The sequence below is a fragment of the Mus pahari genome, chromosome 1 (assembly GCF_900095145.1).
Source record: "Mus pahari chromosome 1, PAHARI_EIJ_v1.1, whole genome shotgun sequence".
Lineage (NCBI taxonomy): Eukaryota > Metazoa > Chordata > Mammalia > Rodentia > Muridae > Mus > Mus pahari.
In genome coordinates this window covers 24,443,992-24,463,672 of record NC_034590.1, presented here as the reverse complement: position 1 = coordinate 24,463,672, position 19,681 = coordinate 24,443,992, and the positions used below count along the sequence as shown (strand labels likewise).

The window sequence follows — 19,681 nt, the reverse complement described above, 5'->3', positions numbered from 1 at the left end:
GTTAGGTGCACCTGCCTGCCTCCTCTTTTGAGAGAAAAGGGATATGCCTTTTTTGAAATAATATTTCTATTAATTGAGAATTTACAATGTATTCTTATTAAATACATCTCCCCTCACCCAGATCCACCTCATCTCCTTATCCATTCAACTTCATGTCCTCATTTTTTTTCTTTTTTAGATTAACTATGGAGTCCAATTTATGCTACACAGGTACTCTTGGTTGTGGGGCCTGCCGTGAAGGTGACCTACCAAAAGTCACTCTTAAAACTGTCTCTTAGTCGGGCGTGGTGGTGCACCCCTTTAATCCCAGCACTCAGGAGGCAGAGGTAGGTAGATTTCTGAGTTCGAGGCCAACCTGGTCTACAAAGTGAGTTCCAGTACGGCCAGGGCTACACAGCCCTGTCTCAAAAAAAAAAAAAAAAAAAAAAAAAAAAAAAACCAAAAAAAAAAAAAAACAAAACCAAAACCAAAAACAACAACAAAAAACAACAACCCTTTATCTTTTCCCCACATCTATCAAATGCCATTAGCTAGGGGTGGGGCATTGGACATTGTGCTCACGTCTCACACCTTGCTTGGATTTTGTTTTGCTTGAGTTTGCAAAGGTCTCACTGATTGTGTCACAGCAGCATAAGTTTATATGTACAACTTCCCTGCTCTGGTCAGAAAAGTTTCCTTGTCTTCAACATCACCCTTTACTCTTAGAATAGTTCCGCCCCACTTTCATGGTGATACCTGAACCTTGGGGTGGCTGAGAGAGACAGCCTCCATGGGCCTGGGGTGGCTGAGAGAGACAGCCTCCATGAGCCTTGGGTGGCTGAGAGAGACAGCCTCCATGGGCCTTGGGTGGCTGAGATAGTCTCCATGGGCCTTGGGTGGGCTGCAAGAGACAGTCTCCATGGGCCTTGGGTGTCTGAGAGAGACAGCCTCCATGGGCCTTGGGTGGGCTGAGAGAGACAGCCTCCATGGGCCTTGGGTGGCTGAGACAGCCAGCCTCCATGGGCCTTGGGTGGCTGAGAGAGACAGTCTCCATGGGCCTTGGGTGGGCTGCAAGAGACAGCCTCCATGGGCCTTGGGTGGCTGAGAGAGACAGCCTCCATGGGCCTTGGGTGGCTGAGAGAGACAGCCTATTTAGAGCTAAGAGCTCTGTGGTCTTTTATTCTCAGAATGTTAACTAAGCCTCCTTTCTTTTTCTTCTTTTCCATTTATTATTATTATTATTATTATTATTATTATTATTATTTTCTTTATATTTCAAATGCTATCCAGAAAGATCCCTATACCCCCCCCCCAGCCCTGCTCCCCTACCCACCCACTCCCAATACTTGGCCCTGGCATTCCGCTGTGCTGGGTCATATAAAGTTTNCAAGACCAAGGGGCCTCTCTTCCCAATGATGGCCNATTAGGCCATCTTCTGCTANATATGCAGCTAGAGACACNAGCTCAGGGGGTACTGGTTAGTTCATATTGTTCTTCCACCTATAGGGTTGCAGCCCCCTTCAGCTCCTTGAGTACTGTCTCTAGCTCCTCAATTGGGGGTCCTGTGTTCCATCCAATAGCTGACTGTGAGCATCCACTTCTGTGTTTGCCAGGCACTGGCATAGCCTCACAAGAGGCCGCTATATCAGGGTCCCTTCAGCAGAATCTTGCTGGCATGTGCATTAGTATCTGGGTTTGGTGGCTGTTGATGGGATGGATCCCCAGATAGTCCATCCTTTCATCTTAGCTCTAAATTTTGTCTCTATCTATATCCTTTCATGGGTATTTTGTTCCTTATTCTAAGGAGGAATGAAGTATCCACCGGATGATCTTCCTTCTTGGTTTTCTTGTGTTTTAGTCACTAGATATGCACTCACTGATAAGCGGATATTAGCCCAGAAACTTAGAATACCCAAGATGCATTTTGCAAAACACAAGCCTCTTTCTTAATCACCATCCATTTCCTTAACTTCTTCTCTTAAGTAAACATCTCAATTTCCCTGATACATTACACTACAATTCAAACACACACACACACACACACACACACACACACACACACACACAAACACACACTGTAACCTGAATCATATATGGTAATAAAGCCCTATGTTTAATTTTCTAAACCAATCATCAAACAAAAGACACCACCACTAATACAAGCCTATCTATAAAAGCCACTAGTGTGTATAGCAGGCCTTTGAAGTCATTTTTTATTTGTTGTTTGCAGAAATTGTTGCCACAGCCTGAAGTCTCAGTTCTCCACCAATGTGGCTTTTTATTGCGTGGTTCTTCCTTTTCTAGTCTACTTTACAGACACTGCATCAGAACGTGACTACCATAGGTTAAGAACTAAATAGACATAAAGGCCTTTTCCTGTGTAAAGGCCTTTTCCTGTGTGTGCCACTTAACATTAGATCCTGAAGAGCACTGGCTGCTTTCATGGGACTGACTTTGACTTGTATATTATTTTAATGGAAGAAAGCGAAACTTCCTTCTTAGTGATACTTTATCCAGCAATTTATGAAGTGAGCATTGCAATTTGGAGAATTTTTCTTATAAGGTTCCTTCCTTTGAGCTACATAGGTATGAGGAAGTTTCTGTACATTTATCCTGTATCTGTTGTTTTGACAAACCACAAGGCAATAAATACCTAATGAAGATATCAAAGAATTCCCACTGCAAATTCATTGATGGTAAAAATGAACACCTGAAATTATTTTAGTAACATGGGTGCTGTTTCCATCTGATATGTGGGTACTGTACAAGTTGGCTGCCCTCCATACTTCATCATGTCTCTTAGAGGCTATGTTGTCCTCTGGCGATGGCTTTGTCTCTGCTTTTTTATTTGGATGCTGCACTCCATATGGATTACAGGAACAGCTGGATCTTTAATCCTTTATCTCTGCCCTATCATCTTTCCTCGCATGTTACCCTAGCTGAGAAGCTGACGTCAGACTTCATAAATCTTCAGATTTCAGTAAGAGCCATCTATGTTTGATCATGTCCTTCTGGGTGCAGTCCTATTATTCTATGTCCCCATGGTATGGATCAGCTAGCAGCAAGTCCCTGATGTCAGTTTTGAACACATTCTTAGACACAATTGAAAGACTGCATTGGGTATCATATAAATCTAACAATCGTCCAGGTCCCCCAAGTATGGTCATGTCCTAACGTTATCACTCTGAGTCATTTTGCCTCACTAAGGTATCTTAAAAGGTAGAGCTAAAACCTAGAGGTAAACCTAGGCAGAGCTGATGTAATCACACAGTCTTAAGAACTGAAGACTTTTCCAACCTCTAGCCAAAGGAAGCGATATAAGAAATAGGTCTAAGTAATGTCACGCCTACCGCTGCCACGAGCCAAGGACTGGTGCTTGCCTCTGCAAGGTCAAAAAGGCAAGAAACGGATTCTCTCCCAAAGTCTGCAGAAAAAAAGCTTTGAGGGCCCTTTGGCTTTATCTCAGCAAAGCCATACCAAACTTCTGACGATCGAACTGTCAAACAGTAACTCATACTCTGAGATTCATATTATTTTTGCTAAGCCACACTTATTTATAACTAAATTTTCACTATTGAAAGAAAAATTTAGACACAGGAGAAAGTTGTAAAGGAAAGAGTGTCAATAACAGTGCAAAATTTAATGTTGATTTTAATTGGTAAAGATGGAGTTACTAAAAAAATGCCATATGTTTCAAAAGACAGTAGAGTTATTTCTTATGCCAAGATGATCGTACCTGGCACAAAGCTGTAGGCTGTCTTTATTTTTCGTTTCTCACTGTCATGCTTTTCTAGACTCATGACACCTCCTCAGTTTCACTACCCTACACCTTACCTGCTAAAGAGTTCCCCGGGAATAGGTTGGATGTCTGACTAAATTGGTCATATGACATACAGATTAAAACAAACAAACAAACAAACAAAAAACCTCTGTGAGGATTTGCAGCAAGGAAGATGGATTTTTACTTATTTGAAAATAGTGAAATAATAAGTCAACTCCACCATTTAAAAAAAATTCAAGTCAATATTCTTTGCTACTTCGAACAAACACCACCTACATTCATCTTACCCACAAGAAGATAGTCTACACAGCCATAACTTGACACTCTTCATATTGCTGGGAAATTAGTAGTTTTGAAGATTAACTTTATTTAAGAGTGAAGCACTGATACAGAGACAGGTAATGTGTGGTTTTTTTGTTTTTTGATTTTTTTTTTAACTTTTTGTTTTTAATTTTTAAATCAGTATGGACAATATCTTGTTGTTTATTGATACAAAACAGATCTGTCCTGGGTATACAAGTCTGCAACATAATTCACTACATGAATTTTACTTCATGAGACAGCATAGCAAAATAGGACTAACTAAAGATACATAATTTTAATAAGAAAATGCTTGAAATAAACAAAATCACAAGGTTGATGAATTTGACTGTGCAGTCCACACATCAGAATGTGAATGAATGCTAGCTTAGGTATGTGTATTTCACTAAGTGATCATCCTAAACACAGCTTCTCTGTGTGTAAAAGGTACCTGCTTTTCCTAAGGGGCTGCACAGGCAACATCCAAGTACCCCAGCGGTTGGTTTGGTCAGGGATCAGAGATGGATTTTAAGGCAATCTTCCAAGTCAATGTAAACATCTCTGAAGTGGCCTTTCCAGTTAAGTATTATGGCTGAGAAAACTCTGTACTATATATTGCTCTCAGACATATTTTAGTAGCACATTATCACATTGTTGCTTTGTAAAAAATAGGTATAAAATCCCCGCCATTATAAAAGTTTCTGGGGTGCTTTAGCTCATAGACATACAGCAGGCACTTTCTGTTGCCCTACCCATATATGAAAATACAGTCTCTTAGTCATGATCACCTTCAATGATTGTACTTAGTTCCTAACAAGGTTTGTTCTAAATACTATGTTCACATATTGAGAAATAATGATTTGCTTACAGTTTGTCTGATTTCATTGAGTTCAGAATTTTTCTCCATAGGCAAGTTCTACAGATGCATTAAAAATAAATAGTGCTACCATTTGAGTATTTTCCTGTCTGATGTGTGGTTTTTCAGAGCATGTGAACTACATTGACTACACTGAAGAATGGACACAGGCCATTGCATGAGTCCTCTTTCAGATGTCGGTTTCATTTAATCTCCTTCTTAGCCTTGTAGGTGGCAGAGACCACCAGGTAATTATCGGGGTTCATGTCCTTCAGGGTTGGGGATTTGCTCTGGACAGGGGATGTCTTGCCGTCCACACGGGAGATCTGCAGCATGCGGCAGGGGTCATGCTTGAGCAGATAGCCTGCGAAGGTCTCCCAGCCTCCTCCCACACGGACCATCACATGCTTGTTGTGCAGCATCTGGAAGGAAAGACCAGTAAAATGGTCAGGTTTGGAGAGTTTGCACCAGCAACTCCTCACTGCAACTCCCAGGGCTAGTGAAATTAGCACTGCTTGCCTTACTTCCTTGAGTATCCATGTGGTGCACTCTATATGCCTGGGACAAGGCCTGTGAAATAAACCTTGTGTACAGATGACTCCAGGGAAAACATCTGGAATCTAACTGTCATGCAGCATAGAGCATCCGTGTATATTTTTCTGGATGCATATGAAAGCTCTGTGTTGGCCCACTACCACTCCTCTGCCTCAGCTCATACCAGTGTGCCGTCCTTCCCAGTGGGTCATATTTCCCTCTCCACAAGAACTCAAGAGAGCACAGAAGTCTCTGGTTTTGAGATAATGTTAACAAATGATGGTAACAGCTCTGGCCATCCCGAAACTCACTGTGTAAACCAGACTTACTGCAAACTCAGAAATCCAGTTTGAATCATTTCAAGGAGTGATATATTTGTTTTTCACTGACACTAGTCTTCCGGATAACTTCAGAATGCACCTATTAAAATCAACAAAGCCTTATGGTCATGAGTCACCATGTGGGTGCTGAAAATTAAACTCAGGACCCCTGGAAAGGTGGATAGTGATTTAAATAAATACATTTTTTAAAACATCAACAAAGCCAAAACAAAACTAAGTACACACACACACACACACACACACACACACACACACACACACACACACCTTCAAAAAAATAAAGACAACAGAAACTTACCTCCAGGCTAGGGAGCCATCACGAGCTCCAACCTCTACCTCTCCAGTGCTATACTCAGGAAAGTGCCACCACACCTGGGGACATGGGGTGGGGACTGAACACAAGGCCTCCTGTGTGCTAGGCAACTCTACAAAGTGAGCTGCACCCCAGCCCTAACAGAGTTTTTAACTCTGGGAAAAAGTGAAAAATCCTTTACCGCCCAAAGTATTTTCATCATATAAATGCACTCTGAAGGTTCTATGACAAATCTGCAGAAGCTTGAAAAATGTAAATATGAAATATAGTCCACTGAGCATGGAGAGCGCAGGAAATAAACCATCCCCTCCGCTTCTGCAGCAGAGAGGGATCTCGGCACAATACTGTTGCCCCAGCCAACAGCTGAGCATGGTTAGACAGTCTGCTCAACACCCTGCAGCTCCTCTAGGCTCACTGTCCTGACTTGGTCAATGGAGACTACTGGGCCTAACTAGTTCCATGAAGAACATGGGCCCTGAGTCTGGCTTCAGCAGTAACAGACACCACAGTTGAGTCAGTTGTGTTTTCCAGGTTCTACTGTGGATAAATGGTTGTGAGGACTAGGTGCAGGGGACACATGTATTTATCTCCTCATTTTGAAATCTGATCCTGCATTCCTTGTAGATATTGACCTTTGCTTTTTCTTGCATTCTGAAGGCAATCACAGGAGAGGTGACTCTCTCCCAAGAATGACTGGCCATCCTCCTCCTCCCAAACCATTAAGGGAAATAGTATACAGATGCTATTTTGTAACCCCACATTAAAACACACTTACCACAAAATTAGAAAAAAGTCTTCCCTTTTAGAAACAGACAAGACTAGCTGCCTATAAAATATTTTTATGGCATATCAGTCACTCAGATCCACTTGACAGCCCAAAATGCAGGCACTGGTAACACAGGTCAATAATGTGATTTGTTTTCTCAAAAATTTGTCCTGATTTTTTTCCCCTCAAAACTGAAATGCTTCTCTTTTGATTTGACACAAGGTGTGTGTGTGTGTGTGTGTGTGTGTGTGTGTTTTCTTCTGCTCCTAACCTAAGCTATATCACAGTAGCAACAACAAAAGGAATGGAAATTGAAAAGCAGCAGCTGGGAAAGCTTGCCCATGAGCCCTGGGCACACATATTAGCTAGCATTTCACACTTCAAAGAATACTGACTCCATCCTGAAATGGGGAGAGGTGGGCCTGAGCGCATTATCTTCTCTCACACCTCTCTTTCACCACACCATATGTCACACCCTTTGTAAGATAAGAAGCTCAAGACTGTCTTATGGGAGGTATTCTTACATTTAGACCTCACTGTAATGTGCTAAGAAGTCTGTGGTCAATCTTTGAGTTTCAAGTATGGGATTAAGATATTAAGGTCACAGTGACAGGTATATGATTCCAGACATTTAAGTTCTATGCCCCCTTTACTTAAATATGTGCTCATTTTCAAAGGAGAGTCCTGCACCACCACATCTTCATTAACAAAACCCCTACATTTCAACCTAAACGCAAACTAACTGGATATAAGCTAAATTACTCTGAGCTTGGTCCTCCTGGAAGCACTGGCCTAGTCCCTTGATGGATTCAACACATGATGATATTATGGAGAGGTGATTACAATACAGGAGATGGGCCTTTCAGAGGAGATGTACCACTAAGGCACCCTCTCATAGTCCCTCTCGGCGTTCCACCATGAAGTGAGCAGTCTTTGTCCCACACTCCTCCCTCCACAGTGCTCTGCCCCCCCCCCCCCCCCAGGTTCACCTGATCCAAAGACTACTGACTGACACCCCTCAAGCTCTGGGCTACAATAGGCCCTGCTGCGGCGCTTTTTCCTTTGCTGTTTGCCCTTACAACACCTGAGCTCTCAGTTTTGGAATCACATATCCACAATCTCACAGCACTGCCAATCGCAAGCCCATCTGATGCTCTCATAGGTTATACTCACTTTGCCTAAACAATGATCCCGTTAGCAGAATTCTGCTCTCTACATAGGAAAGAGAGAAGGCAAGAAACTTGTGCAAGGTCACAAAGAAAGCGGTGAGCAGCAGGAACAAACGGGCCGTTTCCCAACTGCATTCACTATTTCCAGTCTAGACTTTGGTTTTTGTGCCTTCTGATCATTGGCCACTGGGGCATTAGCCCATCACACTAATCATCAATATCAGGAATAACAACACGTAGCTGGAGCAGATTAAGATCTTGCTTAAAATAATTTATAGATATACCCTAAGAAAGTTTACTTTCAGAAGACTATCTGGCTATAGTTGTAATCATTCAGATACAAGTGTTCAGGTATAGTGACAGGATGATATACATTCAAAATCAGGTTTCCCTGCCTCTGCCCTCCCAAGGGACCCAGTGCTCTGGCTTTTATCTGCGTAAGAGTCCAGAAAGAAGGCTGCTACTTCAGGTTTACTACCTACCCTGCAGAGGCAGGCAGGGCTCAGATTATATGCAGGTACCAAGAACTTTAGCAACCAAAAGTGCTTCTCTCCCTCTTCTTAGAGTCATTAATGAGTGCTTAGAACTAGAAACCAACCAACTCCTTCTTCATTTAGAAGGGAAAGTCTACATGTAGATCACAGATAACTACATTTGACAGAACTACAAAAGCCGTCACGGAAAACGCCCAGAAGGATCAGGGGTTACCGGGAATATGCTTGTGCCAACATGGTCAAGGTGACCGTGCTGTGTCACATAAACAACAAGCAAAATTGCCTCAGGTTAAAAACAGGAAGAATACCAAGTAGCAAAAGAATTTTCCGTGGGCAAAGTTTATAACATTAAAGGCTCCATGCCCATATTTGACATATCTGTTTAGTGGCATCTCTGGAGGAGGTCTGCATAGAGGACCATGTCTGTCCCAGCTCAAAATCCCTACTAAATGCCTCAGGTTCCTTCCCCCTTCTGGGTTAACTCTGCTGAATCTGTTTTTCTCTAGTTCTGCTCCTACAGGCACCTGCCAACATCAAGAGCAGCAGGAGGGTGGTCAAGTCCTACTCCATGATGCTCTCAGCCTGGCTCTCACTAATCCACACTCTGCCCCAGGACACAGGAGCCTTTCCACTGGGAGCAGTCTTTACTCTGCTGCCTCAGCTGAACCTCTGAGAGTGGTTCTTCACTGCCTGCTGTGCACCCATCTAAGTAAGGCTATGTCTCATCCTCTTTCATGCAGCAGGTTTGCAGCCAGGCAGAGACAAGGTGGCAGTGGTGGTCCAGGCAGAATTGGCATCCCTGGAGTGACAAGGTGACAGATCTTTAATAATCTTCTACCCATCCTTCCTTCCCCGGCCTGCTGGACCTGACACTCTTAGGCCAGCTGCCAGTTCTCTCATCCTTTCTCACTGTTTCAGATTACCACAAACACAACAGGTCAGACGTCCCACTTGTCTTTGTCAGAGCCTAAACTCTAAATTTGCTACATTATTCTGAAATAGTCAAAACTTCACACACCTTTCTACATATACTTAACAGCTCTACATTTTCTAAGAGAAATAAAGTCCATTCCTTCGTTTGACCATTCAACAAATATTGTCTGAGTACCCAGCAAAGGCCTGGGGCTCCTCAGAGCATTAGACACACAATGATTATCAAATGCAGTTTAAAGGGATATTGACTGAACAATGCTTATCCAATAACAATTAACAAGGTTAATACTTAATACTACTCCATCCAACTGCCTGTTTGAAATATTCTATATTATTCATGAAATGATGTCAAGAGAAAGATGAACTGATTCGTGTCCATTTTTAGAAAGCCCAGTATGAATGAATAATAATCCATATCATCCTCTGTGGAGAGAAAGAACGTCACTGAGAGAAAGACAAGCACGGGTCTGAAAGTGGAGCTAAGGGGCCACTGCACATGGTGCATCTAGACAGCTGTGGATGGAAGAAGGAGAAGGTGGGGAGGGTGAGGAAGATGCCAGAAGAGTGGAAGGAGCATAGTAGGTGCTAGTGTCACAGGATAGAGACCCTTCCTTCCGAAGGAGTTCACTGAAGGTCCATCTCAGCTGCCACATATCATGGATGAGGTGTTGTGGACCAGCAGCTTTAATGTGGAGTGTGACTGAACCAGTAACCAAGCATGAAACAGCCATGCCCATTACTGAAGTCTGTATTAATGTCCAGAAGAAAAGAGGAGCTTTCAGGTATGGAAATAATCGAAGTGACTTTAACCAAGTTATAAAATGTTTGCTTTGATTTTGTTGTACAAGCTGGTTAGATACTAAGGGATTGTCACTCATAAAGGTGCATAAATAAACTTAAAGACAGTAAAAGAGAAGAATGCATTTGTTGAGACAATAGAATGGTGGGTGGGGGTGCTGTACTGACTGATAGCTCAGTGACTAAGAGCACTTACTGTTCTTGTAGAGGATCTGGGTTCAGTTCCTAGCACCCATGTTAGGTGACTCACAACTACCTCCCACTCTGGCTCCAAGGGTCAGATGAACTACTCTGGCCTCTACAGGCACCTGTGTTTATATGCATTTATCCACATGCAGACATGTAATTAAAAATTGTAAAAGTAAAGAGATCATAGGAGGAAGGATCAGAGTGTGCTGGTCCCATTGCCATCTTTACCCCGAGACGTCACCTACAGGCAAGGGCATGGTTCTTGTGGCAACAGTGTGGACAAAAGTTCCGGGAGCAAACAAGAGAAGGGAGGGTTTAAGAGGCTCTTAAAGTGAACACACACATCACTGAGGGCCAGCTGAATTGGAAGGTAAGCAAGCATGCTCAGTCATGGGAGAGCATGAGGGCTCCTTCTCTATCATTATCACAGTGAACAGAACATCAGAAAGCCCGTGCACTCACTGACAGGGAGGTGGAGCCCTGAAGGACACTTCCTGAGCTTTGTGACTCTGCAAACGGGAACACAGGTTTTGTTGCATGGAACAGGTTGTTGGGGAGAAAAGGGAAGTGGGTGAACAAACCATATCTTAAGATTTGCAACATGGTGGCAGGGGAGATAGTTCTGCTTTTAAAAGTTAGTATTGTTCCTACAGAGGATCCAAGTTGGGTTCCCATTGTTTTTAACTGTAGTTCCAAAGAACTATGGTTCACTTTCTTTGGCAGACAAGGGCATCTTCACTCCCATGTCAGTGTACACACTGAGATACACACAAACACACACACATATGATTACATGTAAAAAATAAATATATTTTAAAATTTTGTTGATACTTATTTTTATAAGTTTGTATATCTGGGTGTATATGCCTGCATATATGTCTATGTACCACATGTATATGATGCCGGCAGAGCCCAGAAGAGGTTATCAAATCACCTGGGACTGGACTTACACACAGTTGTGGTTGCTATATAGATGCTGGGAATCAAACCTGTGTCCTCCTGCAAGAGCAGGCAGTGCTCCAGCCCCACCTCCAGCCCCCACAACATGAATTTTATATGAAAATATATATCATGTAGGAGACATGAAGTAGTTGTATATTCTGGCCCACCGTAGTTGGACAAATACAAAATGTTCCTGAAGTGGAAAAGGAGGAGAGTGGAGTGTGTTGTGTTTACTGTACAGAAGTGTAATATAAATAGAGCATTTCTGTAAGTGCACATGTATGTGTCACATGACTATGCATGTGCCATACACATGAAAGCCTTGAGGAACTCACAGGTAAAAGTGTAAATAAGAGAATATAGAATGGGGAAGTCATCAAATTACAAAATAGAAGACCTGATGAAAAATGTCCATGACTAAATAAAAATAATTACTAGGATTTCTCAATATAACATAAATTCAAGAGCAAAAAACAAACAAACAAAAATAAGAACAAACATAATAACCAGTCAGTGTGGCAGTTTTGACTGTCTGTGTCTGAAAAGTGAATTCTGGGTTTCTGGGGATGTTCCCAAGAGCCTTAGTTATATGCGGCATTGAAAACAGGGCCTGTGCCTTCCTCCCTGCGGGAAACTGAGAAGCCCTGTGGAACAGAAGTCTCATTTATATGCTAACATGTGACCAGCCTTTAGAGAACAGATGGGGATGCATTTTCAGTTCTCTGCTTTGGATGCAAGAAGACCGAACAATGTGGAGAGCACTCCAATCGTTACCCACTCTGGGAACAAATGGAGAGATAAGAATATGAAATAGACTGGATTCTGGGCAGATAAAACCACATAGATTAAACAATGGTTTCAGCTATGTGGAAGATGAAAACAGAAGTTTTGTTGTTATACATCTATCATCTACAGTTGAACTCCCTGTGCTCAGTCGTTTTAGACATGTTCTGGGTTTCTGTGATGGTCTGCACCTGGTACAAAAAGAAGTTTCTTTGATGAGGGATGAGAAACACTCTTCTCTGTGGCTAAAATGACAAGTACTTAGAATGCAGTTGGTAATTATACTGGTTTAGGAAAGTGGCATCTTAGTTTCTCCTCGCCAGGATGAGTAGTTGACTAAGTTTACACTTCCAGGAATGGTTCTCTCCTAAGTAGAGTTAGACAACTCTTGACCATCCCTAAGACACGAACACCATCACCGCTGGGTATATCTGTTTGCTCTGGCTCATAGGCTTATAGCTGGTTAGGAAATGTACAACATAAATTTAAAGTACTTTTGAATGTTTATATATACAAAGGAATTTTATTCCTGTATATTGCTTAATGAGAATTGTTTATAAATTTCTTCTGAGTTCATGAACTATTTAGTGATCAAGGCTTTGGAAGAATTTGCTAAAGAATAGATTCTAGGCTAAGAATGATTTAGAGATGAAGTTAAACAAAAGAGAAAACTTTAACACTGAGAAAGCTTGTTTGGTACCTAATAGGGTTAAAGAAACCACGGTGATAAAATAGGAAGAAGTAGGAATCCTGGTCTTGGAATGAAGGGGGTGGAAGAGAAATCTTGGGTATATTCTGTAAGATGTATCTTACAGAAAATCGGAGAATAAAGCAAGGAGCACTTCACATTGTGGACTTACCTGAGGGTGCTGAGGTGGCCTCTGTCTTGTGCCCTGTCCTACCCTGGGTTGGAGTATCTGGTTCAGTTTCTGCAGACTCAGTTTTGTTCTCTTTTGCTGGGCTGGTACATTTAGTCTGTGGGACCCAACAGCCCCTACGCAGTGTCACGCCATTGTCTTTTCAGCCACACAGCCCTCTTCATCTCATGGAATTAACAAGCAGCTCTAAACCTAAGTTTTCTGTAGTTTCCAGGAATGATTTGTCTAGGTTCTTTTGAAAAGCCTCTTCTGTGGGCTTGTAGACCTGTTTTATCCCTTTCCAAGTAAACTCTTTATGCAGTGCTGAGGGTGGCTCACAGGCCTTATACATGCTGGACAAGTACTGCTACCTACATTGCAATTTTAACCACCAAAATTCTCTCTTTTCTTTCCTTGTGACTTTATATTTTTAATGAATAAATGGTTTTATTCATTGCCTTTCATGTGAATGGATCACTGAGTAGAAGAATGCTTTTTAACATTTTGTCAAAACAAAGTGTTGGATACATTCAGAAATACCCAAATTTCCTTTTTAGTGACTCCCTCTACTAAAATCACTGAAAAGTTCATAGTGTTTACAGAGTATCTGGTTTATAAACGCTGCTGTTGACATTCAGGAGCCAGCAGGACACCTGATGGGGCACCAATCTTGTGCAGCAGCATTGCTTAGCACTGACCTTTGGCTCTTGCCTGGCTGACACTGGCTTTAGAAGAGATTACAGAGGTGGACTTGAATCATCCAAACCTTGTGTTATCCAAGGAATACTTTTGTTTTGGAGTGTATATGTGTGTGTGTTTCTATGTTGCTGCTGGAGTCTGGCTCCACTTCTTGAACAGATTCCTAACTTTGCAGCAGCTGAATTCCTGTTCTACTCTGGAATAAACTGCTTACAAATCCTCCTTCTAAGGTAATACTTCCCCTTCTAGCAGCAATGTTTTCCACCTTGTCACTTTCTCCACACTGACTGTCTTATAAAATATTTATTATGACATTGTCTTCTCGGTCTTTGGTAATTAGATCGCAGCTAAGCCCTCTTAATTGCATCTGGGGCAGAGCTGGGTAAAAGGATACCTTACACAGGGAGGCAACAGGGATTGACAGGAGCTAATGCTCCCACACAGTCTCCAGCAGAGGCAGCTACAACATTCTGCCCACCATCACTTGTATGCTTTCTGTGAACTGCTTGCCTCATACTTGCTTCCAGAAAGAAGCTTCAGGAGACAGAGGTTTCTAAATGAGCCTCAGACACGCACTTTTCTTCTAAGAAGGAAATAACAATTCTAAGAAGGAAATAACAATAACAACAAGCTAGAAATATTTTCTTTCACACCTTAGTAGAATCTTTGTGATACAAAGCTTATTCCTTTTGGGGGGCTGGATCTCACCATTTGAGGCAATACAGTTATACAGCTGTCAAATAAAGGCATGTGCACTGCATTAGCCCAGTGTATAATTCTACAGAGGAGGCTGGGCCACATCACTGGCCCTCAGAAGCCAAGTCTACATGAGCCTGAGGCTCCAGTTCTCTCCAGATAGAGGTAACAGTAACACCAGCCTGCCAAGGTGGAGCCCTTGTGATAACAGAATGAAACAAGTCAGTGTCTTGATAAGGTGTGATTCTGTAGTTGCCAGAGCATTCAACTTTCTACAGTTTTAAGTAACCTCTGTGTTCCAGACACGGTGTCTTCGTGTTTACCCATCAGTATCTCTGTCTCAATGAATCTAAAAGGAAATATCCATTGCTCAGAAGGAAACTGAGGAACAAGGAAAGATGTGCAATTGTCAGAATAATACAGAGTGGTGATTACAGCTTGGCACTCTTGGTAGAGACTGAGCAAATGATAGCATCCTTTCTTATTTCTGCATCTCATCTCTCTGAAGTTTATTATGGGAAAGGTGGGAACATCAGAGGTGTGCTGGGAACTTCATAGAGGTAATAAGCATTGAGGGCTGATTTCCTGAGCCTGTTTATTTGGGCTGTGATTAGCTGTTTTATGAAAACCTAAGATGAAATCCTCACCTCTGTGAGGTAGAAGCCAAACACCATTCTTTGTCACTGGTACCTTAGTTCGTTCTGCAGCCTTATGACCTTATCACTTATTTCGAAAATCCTGATGTCAAACCATCTGCTGAACATCTGCTGTCTTGTTTGTGAATGTGTTAGAGAACCAGAGGCAGACAGCTGAATTCCCAGTTGTCTAACTATAACATATGTCATTGCAGAGTGATATGAAACTATGGTAGAGTTTGCAGTCCTATAAATTACTCTAATGTTGTTCTCTGGAGAGCAGATGAATACCTTCTAAAAACAATATTTGTGCTCACATTATGATGCCTTGTAAAAATACACAGTGAACAAGCTTGACTAGGTGTTCGGAAGCATACAGTATCTCAGAATCTAAATTTGGTGACCCACTTCTTGTAGGCAGGTCTGTCAGACAGGTGCCTCCCAGTCCAGTGGAGAGCAGATAACATACAGTGTTGAATGGTGACCATCCAGATCCATTAAGAAGAGAAAGGCTCACTGAAAGCCACAGAGGGGCTGAACGACCCAGGCTAAATGACACCTGCCCACTTAAGCATCGTGGAGGTCATGCATATGGAAACCTTGTTGAACAATTTATTGCTAATGCTTGCCATTTAAAAAGCATTAGAGGTTAGGAGGATTCATAAAAGATCATCCCAAAGAACTTGGATTTCATTCTCTTCATCCCAGTCATGGATGCTTCTTCCTCACCCTCCCCACCTTCTCCTTCTTCCATCCACAGCTCTCTAGATACACCAGCCTATCTCTCCCTGTGCAGTGGCCCCTTAGCTTCCCTTTCAGACTCCATGTCTGCCTTTCTCCATGCCTCTCCAGCTCTCACAGTTTTGCAGAAATCCCCTTTGTGCACTTCTCAGTGTCTTCATTTCCTCATTCTCAAATGTCAACCCTGCCCCCCTTTCGCCTGCACCTCTTCCACGCCGCCCCGTAAGGCTCTTTGAAAGGAGGTTAATTTTACTTATCCACCTTCCTTCCCCTTCATCTGGAATCAATCTGATCTCTAGTAGTAGTTATTTTGCCCAAGTTTCTTCAATGTTACAGTTCTGTTATTACCTCTGTGCCTGGTGTTCTTTATATTTCCCTTCTGAAGTTCATTTGTATAGCTGTATTATTTCCAATTTTCTTTTGATATCATATACCAAAAGTAGCTCTTCTCTGCATGGATCATATTTTAGATTTATTTTTACTCCTGCATACCAGCATCAAGCTTGCTCTGATAAACCTTTGCAGATGAGGGTACTGGCGGGGGCAGGGTGCTGAGGTCAGGATTTGTAGGCAAATGTTCCTAAATTTAAGTTGTCTGTAACAGCTAAGCAGAGTTCAGTGGCTTGTGTAGTTCCTGGGAGGTGAGGCTACAGCAGGAAGGTCACTGAGAGACATGAGGCTTCCTGTCTTTCAATCCAAGCCTTAGTCATTTTCTCCTCATCTGCTCGATTATAAGGTAGGATGCCCTTCACTGGAAATCTTTCCATACACTAGAATTCAGGAAAGGAAGCATTACCATAATGTCTTTCTCCCTGCTGTATAGCAGTCTAACTCAGCATCAAACTGTATGATTTGCTGTTTCCTGATCACTGTCTGTTTTTTTTTTTCCCAAAACAGAACATAATACTTCTAAGGACATAAAGGATGATTTGAAATTTATGCATTCCTACTTGTTTATTTCCTTTATCTCCTAAAAGAGGGTGGAGACCACAGAGGTCCTTATTGCTAGGAGGTCACATAGGGCCACCTATCAATGCCCTATCACTCTTTATTCACTCTTGAAAAGGCATTTACTAAGCAATTGCTACTTAACAAATAGTATGATACCTCCTGGGCCCATCACAGAGAAGATGGTGCATGTATTCTTATTTTTATTGATTCTAACAGTCTGTTAATGTAGACAGTTGGTGGGCAAGTGAGTGGCTCCATTGGTGGCAAATCCAGGAGGCTGTGAGATGAAGACTCTAGCTGTGATATGCAATGTAGTGTCACAGAATCTCACCCAGTTTTAAGATCTTCTCATTCGGGTTTCCACTCTAGAGACAAGGAATTGAAAAGACTCCGTTTGTCAGTTTCCACTACAGCTAAGCAGGCATGTGGCTCTCCTCACTCACAAGCCCTATGGAGGTGGCTCTCCTCACTCACAAGCCCTATGGGGGTGGCTCTCCTCACTCACAAGCCCTATGGAGGTGGCTCTCCTCACTCACAAGCCCTATGGAGGTGGCTCTCCTCACTCACAAGCCCTATGGAGGTGGCTCTCCTCACTCACAAGCCCTATGGAAGTGGCTCTCCTCACTCACAAGCCCTATGAAGATGCCTAGAGAGAAGCCCCAGTCAACCCCACTCCCTTTGTCCATCCTGAAACTCAGCTGTGTTGGCTCCATCCCCAACCTGCAGCAGCCATATAGTAGTGTACAGAAAGGAACATACCAAGGACAGCAGAACAGAGCGCACACAGGTCCTTTGTCTCATCATCTACTATCATTTGATCCTGACTCTGTTACATATATGAATATGTAAATAATTAAGGAGAGTGATGGAATTTTCTAGAAGACACTGGATTGTGCAAGATGTGTCCCCCAATTATTATATGTCCTAAACTAATTAAAATTATCACAGGGAGCTTTTATATTCTGGTTCCAGCCCATAGGACAGTTAGAAATTAATCTCTCTTTCTCTCCCTCCCACATCTCTGTGTCAATAATAAAGTTTTAAGTCCCAATTTGGCAGCACATGAGTGCTTCATATGGAGGGTTCAACTTGAATGAAAACCTTTTCTGAAAACAAACCACATCTTAATCATTTCTCAACTCAACCATAACTTCTTGTTGTTCCTGCTTCCTGGATTCCCTTTGAGGGTCATTTATACTCCTTGAGATAATTAGCAAAAATCACAAAATAATATTTCAAGAACAACAGTGGGAACAGAGGAGATGTAATTCCATAATCCTTTTTTGAAGCTGAGCAGGCAGACCTTGCTAAAACACAACTATAAAGAGATGCATGCTATTTCATCTTGCAGAGACACTGGGACTCCTTACAGAATGGGTCTCATAACCAGCAAGAAGCCAAAAAATTCTCCCAATGAACCAGCTGCAGATTCACTGTTGTATATTTTAAAAGGAAAAGAGAATCAATTTACTCCCACAGACACATCCAGCCTATGAAATATGTTTCAAAATAATTAACAAAGTATAATGTCATGTGGTAAGCACTGGTGTGTAATCAGGATCTTGAGAAACAGACCTAGTGTGATGAGTACACATCTAATAACTGGTTTAATGGCTTCAGTTTTGCTGGGTCATGTGGTGTTCTGTGTTTTGCATCTATAGTAAAATCCATGACTTCACACATAGTTAAGTGCTCTATGAATGAGCTACATCCCCAGGCCTAAGAAGGGACATGTTACATTTTAGAGGTAAGATGAGAGAGGAGAGTTTATATATGATAAAATGTTTTACACTCATGTAGGAGATCTTCAATGATAAAATTAAATTAAATTAAGAAAGGATGGAGGGGGAGGGGAAGGGAGTCAAACAAGGTACTCAGAAGTTTTCTGACTATGACAGAAGTCACAGCAGAACTGCAGTTACTGAGTCTTAGCAGTAGGCGGCAGAAGTACGTAAGTCTATGAGTTTGTCCATGCTGATTTTGTTAAAATTCTATCTATGCAAAATCAGTGAACACTTGTCACTCAGCACTTCTCACCAGTGCATCTTCTTGTTTGTATTTACTAAACTCAAAACTCTTATGCTACTGTGCTTTCAGAGTAAATCTACTTTTCACTCCTGAATATTTCTTTGAGTGAAAGCAAACAGGTATATCTCTAAATAAGCACTAATGATGCAGTTATAACTACATATGTGTCTACAGAATTGCACAATAACACATCATTGTGTGATTTCACAATAACTTTATGAATATAGTGAACCCAGTACAGTATTTGTAGCAAAAGTTGCTTTGTACAGTACACTTGATCTGACCCAACACTTTTGTCAACATTAAGGGAAGGTACTGATGTTTTTACTTGTGGTTTAGAAGCCAGGGGTCAGAGTCATGAAGCAACTTGATCAAAGGTTACATGCTGTGATTAAGTACACTGCTGGGATGTAGCACATGGCTATAGTTCAGTGTTCTGAGAAACTGAGGATGTGGTTCAGTCCCACAGAACTTACCCATCATACACTAAACCCTGGACTGTATTCTCAGTCCTAAGGAGGACGATGTCTAACATACACGAAAACTACTATCAATTCTAACTCTACCTACATTAATATTACCAAGTGTTAATCCTTCTGCATAATACACAAGTGATTACTTCTTGAACCATGAGTAAGTGGATGTCTATAGGCAGCAGACAAGTGGGCACAGTGTAATGCATGGAACATAAGACCAATCAGATTGGCTAAACGTAAAACCCTACTTCAAGGAATTCATAGAATGCCCACTGGTGTTTTCTAAAATTCTTGTATAAAAATAAGCTTTATGGTATCAGCTCGATGTTCCTTTGCATAATTTTAGCTCAATTGATATGAATGCAGATCTGCTTTCAATAACACACATCAAACAAGCATCGTGAGTGTTGTGAAGAAACT

At 41.9% G+C, this 19,681-nt stretch overlaps 1 protein-coding gene across 2 annotated transcripts in view; it reads right to left on the bottom strand.

Moving 5' to 3' along the window:
• Positions 1 to 4,103: 4,103 nt before the first annotated feature.
• The window catches only part of Gas2 (growth arrest specific 2), a 141,214-nt gene continuing 125,636 nt past the window's right edge, over positions 4,104 to 19,681 (bottom strand). For both annotated transcript variants that reach the window (XM_021197949.2, XM_021197957.2), the window contains exon 8: positions 4,104 to 5,338. In XM_021197949.2, coding sequence (XP_021053608.1) covers positions 5,120 to 5,338 — 219 coding nt within the window. In that variant the 3' untranslated portion in view covers positions 4,104 to 5,119. The remainder of the gene's footprint in view (positions 5,339 to 19,681) is intronic.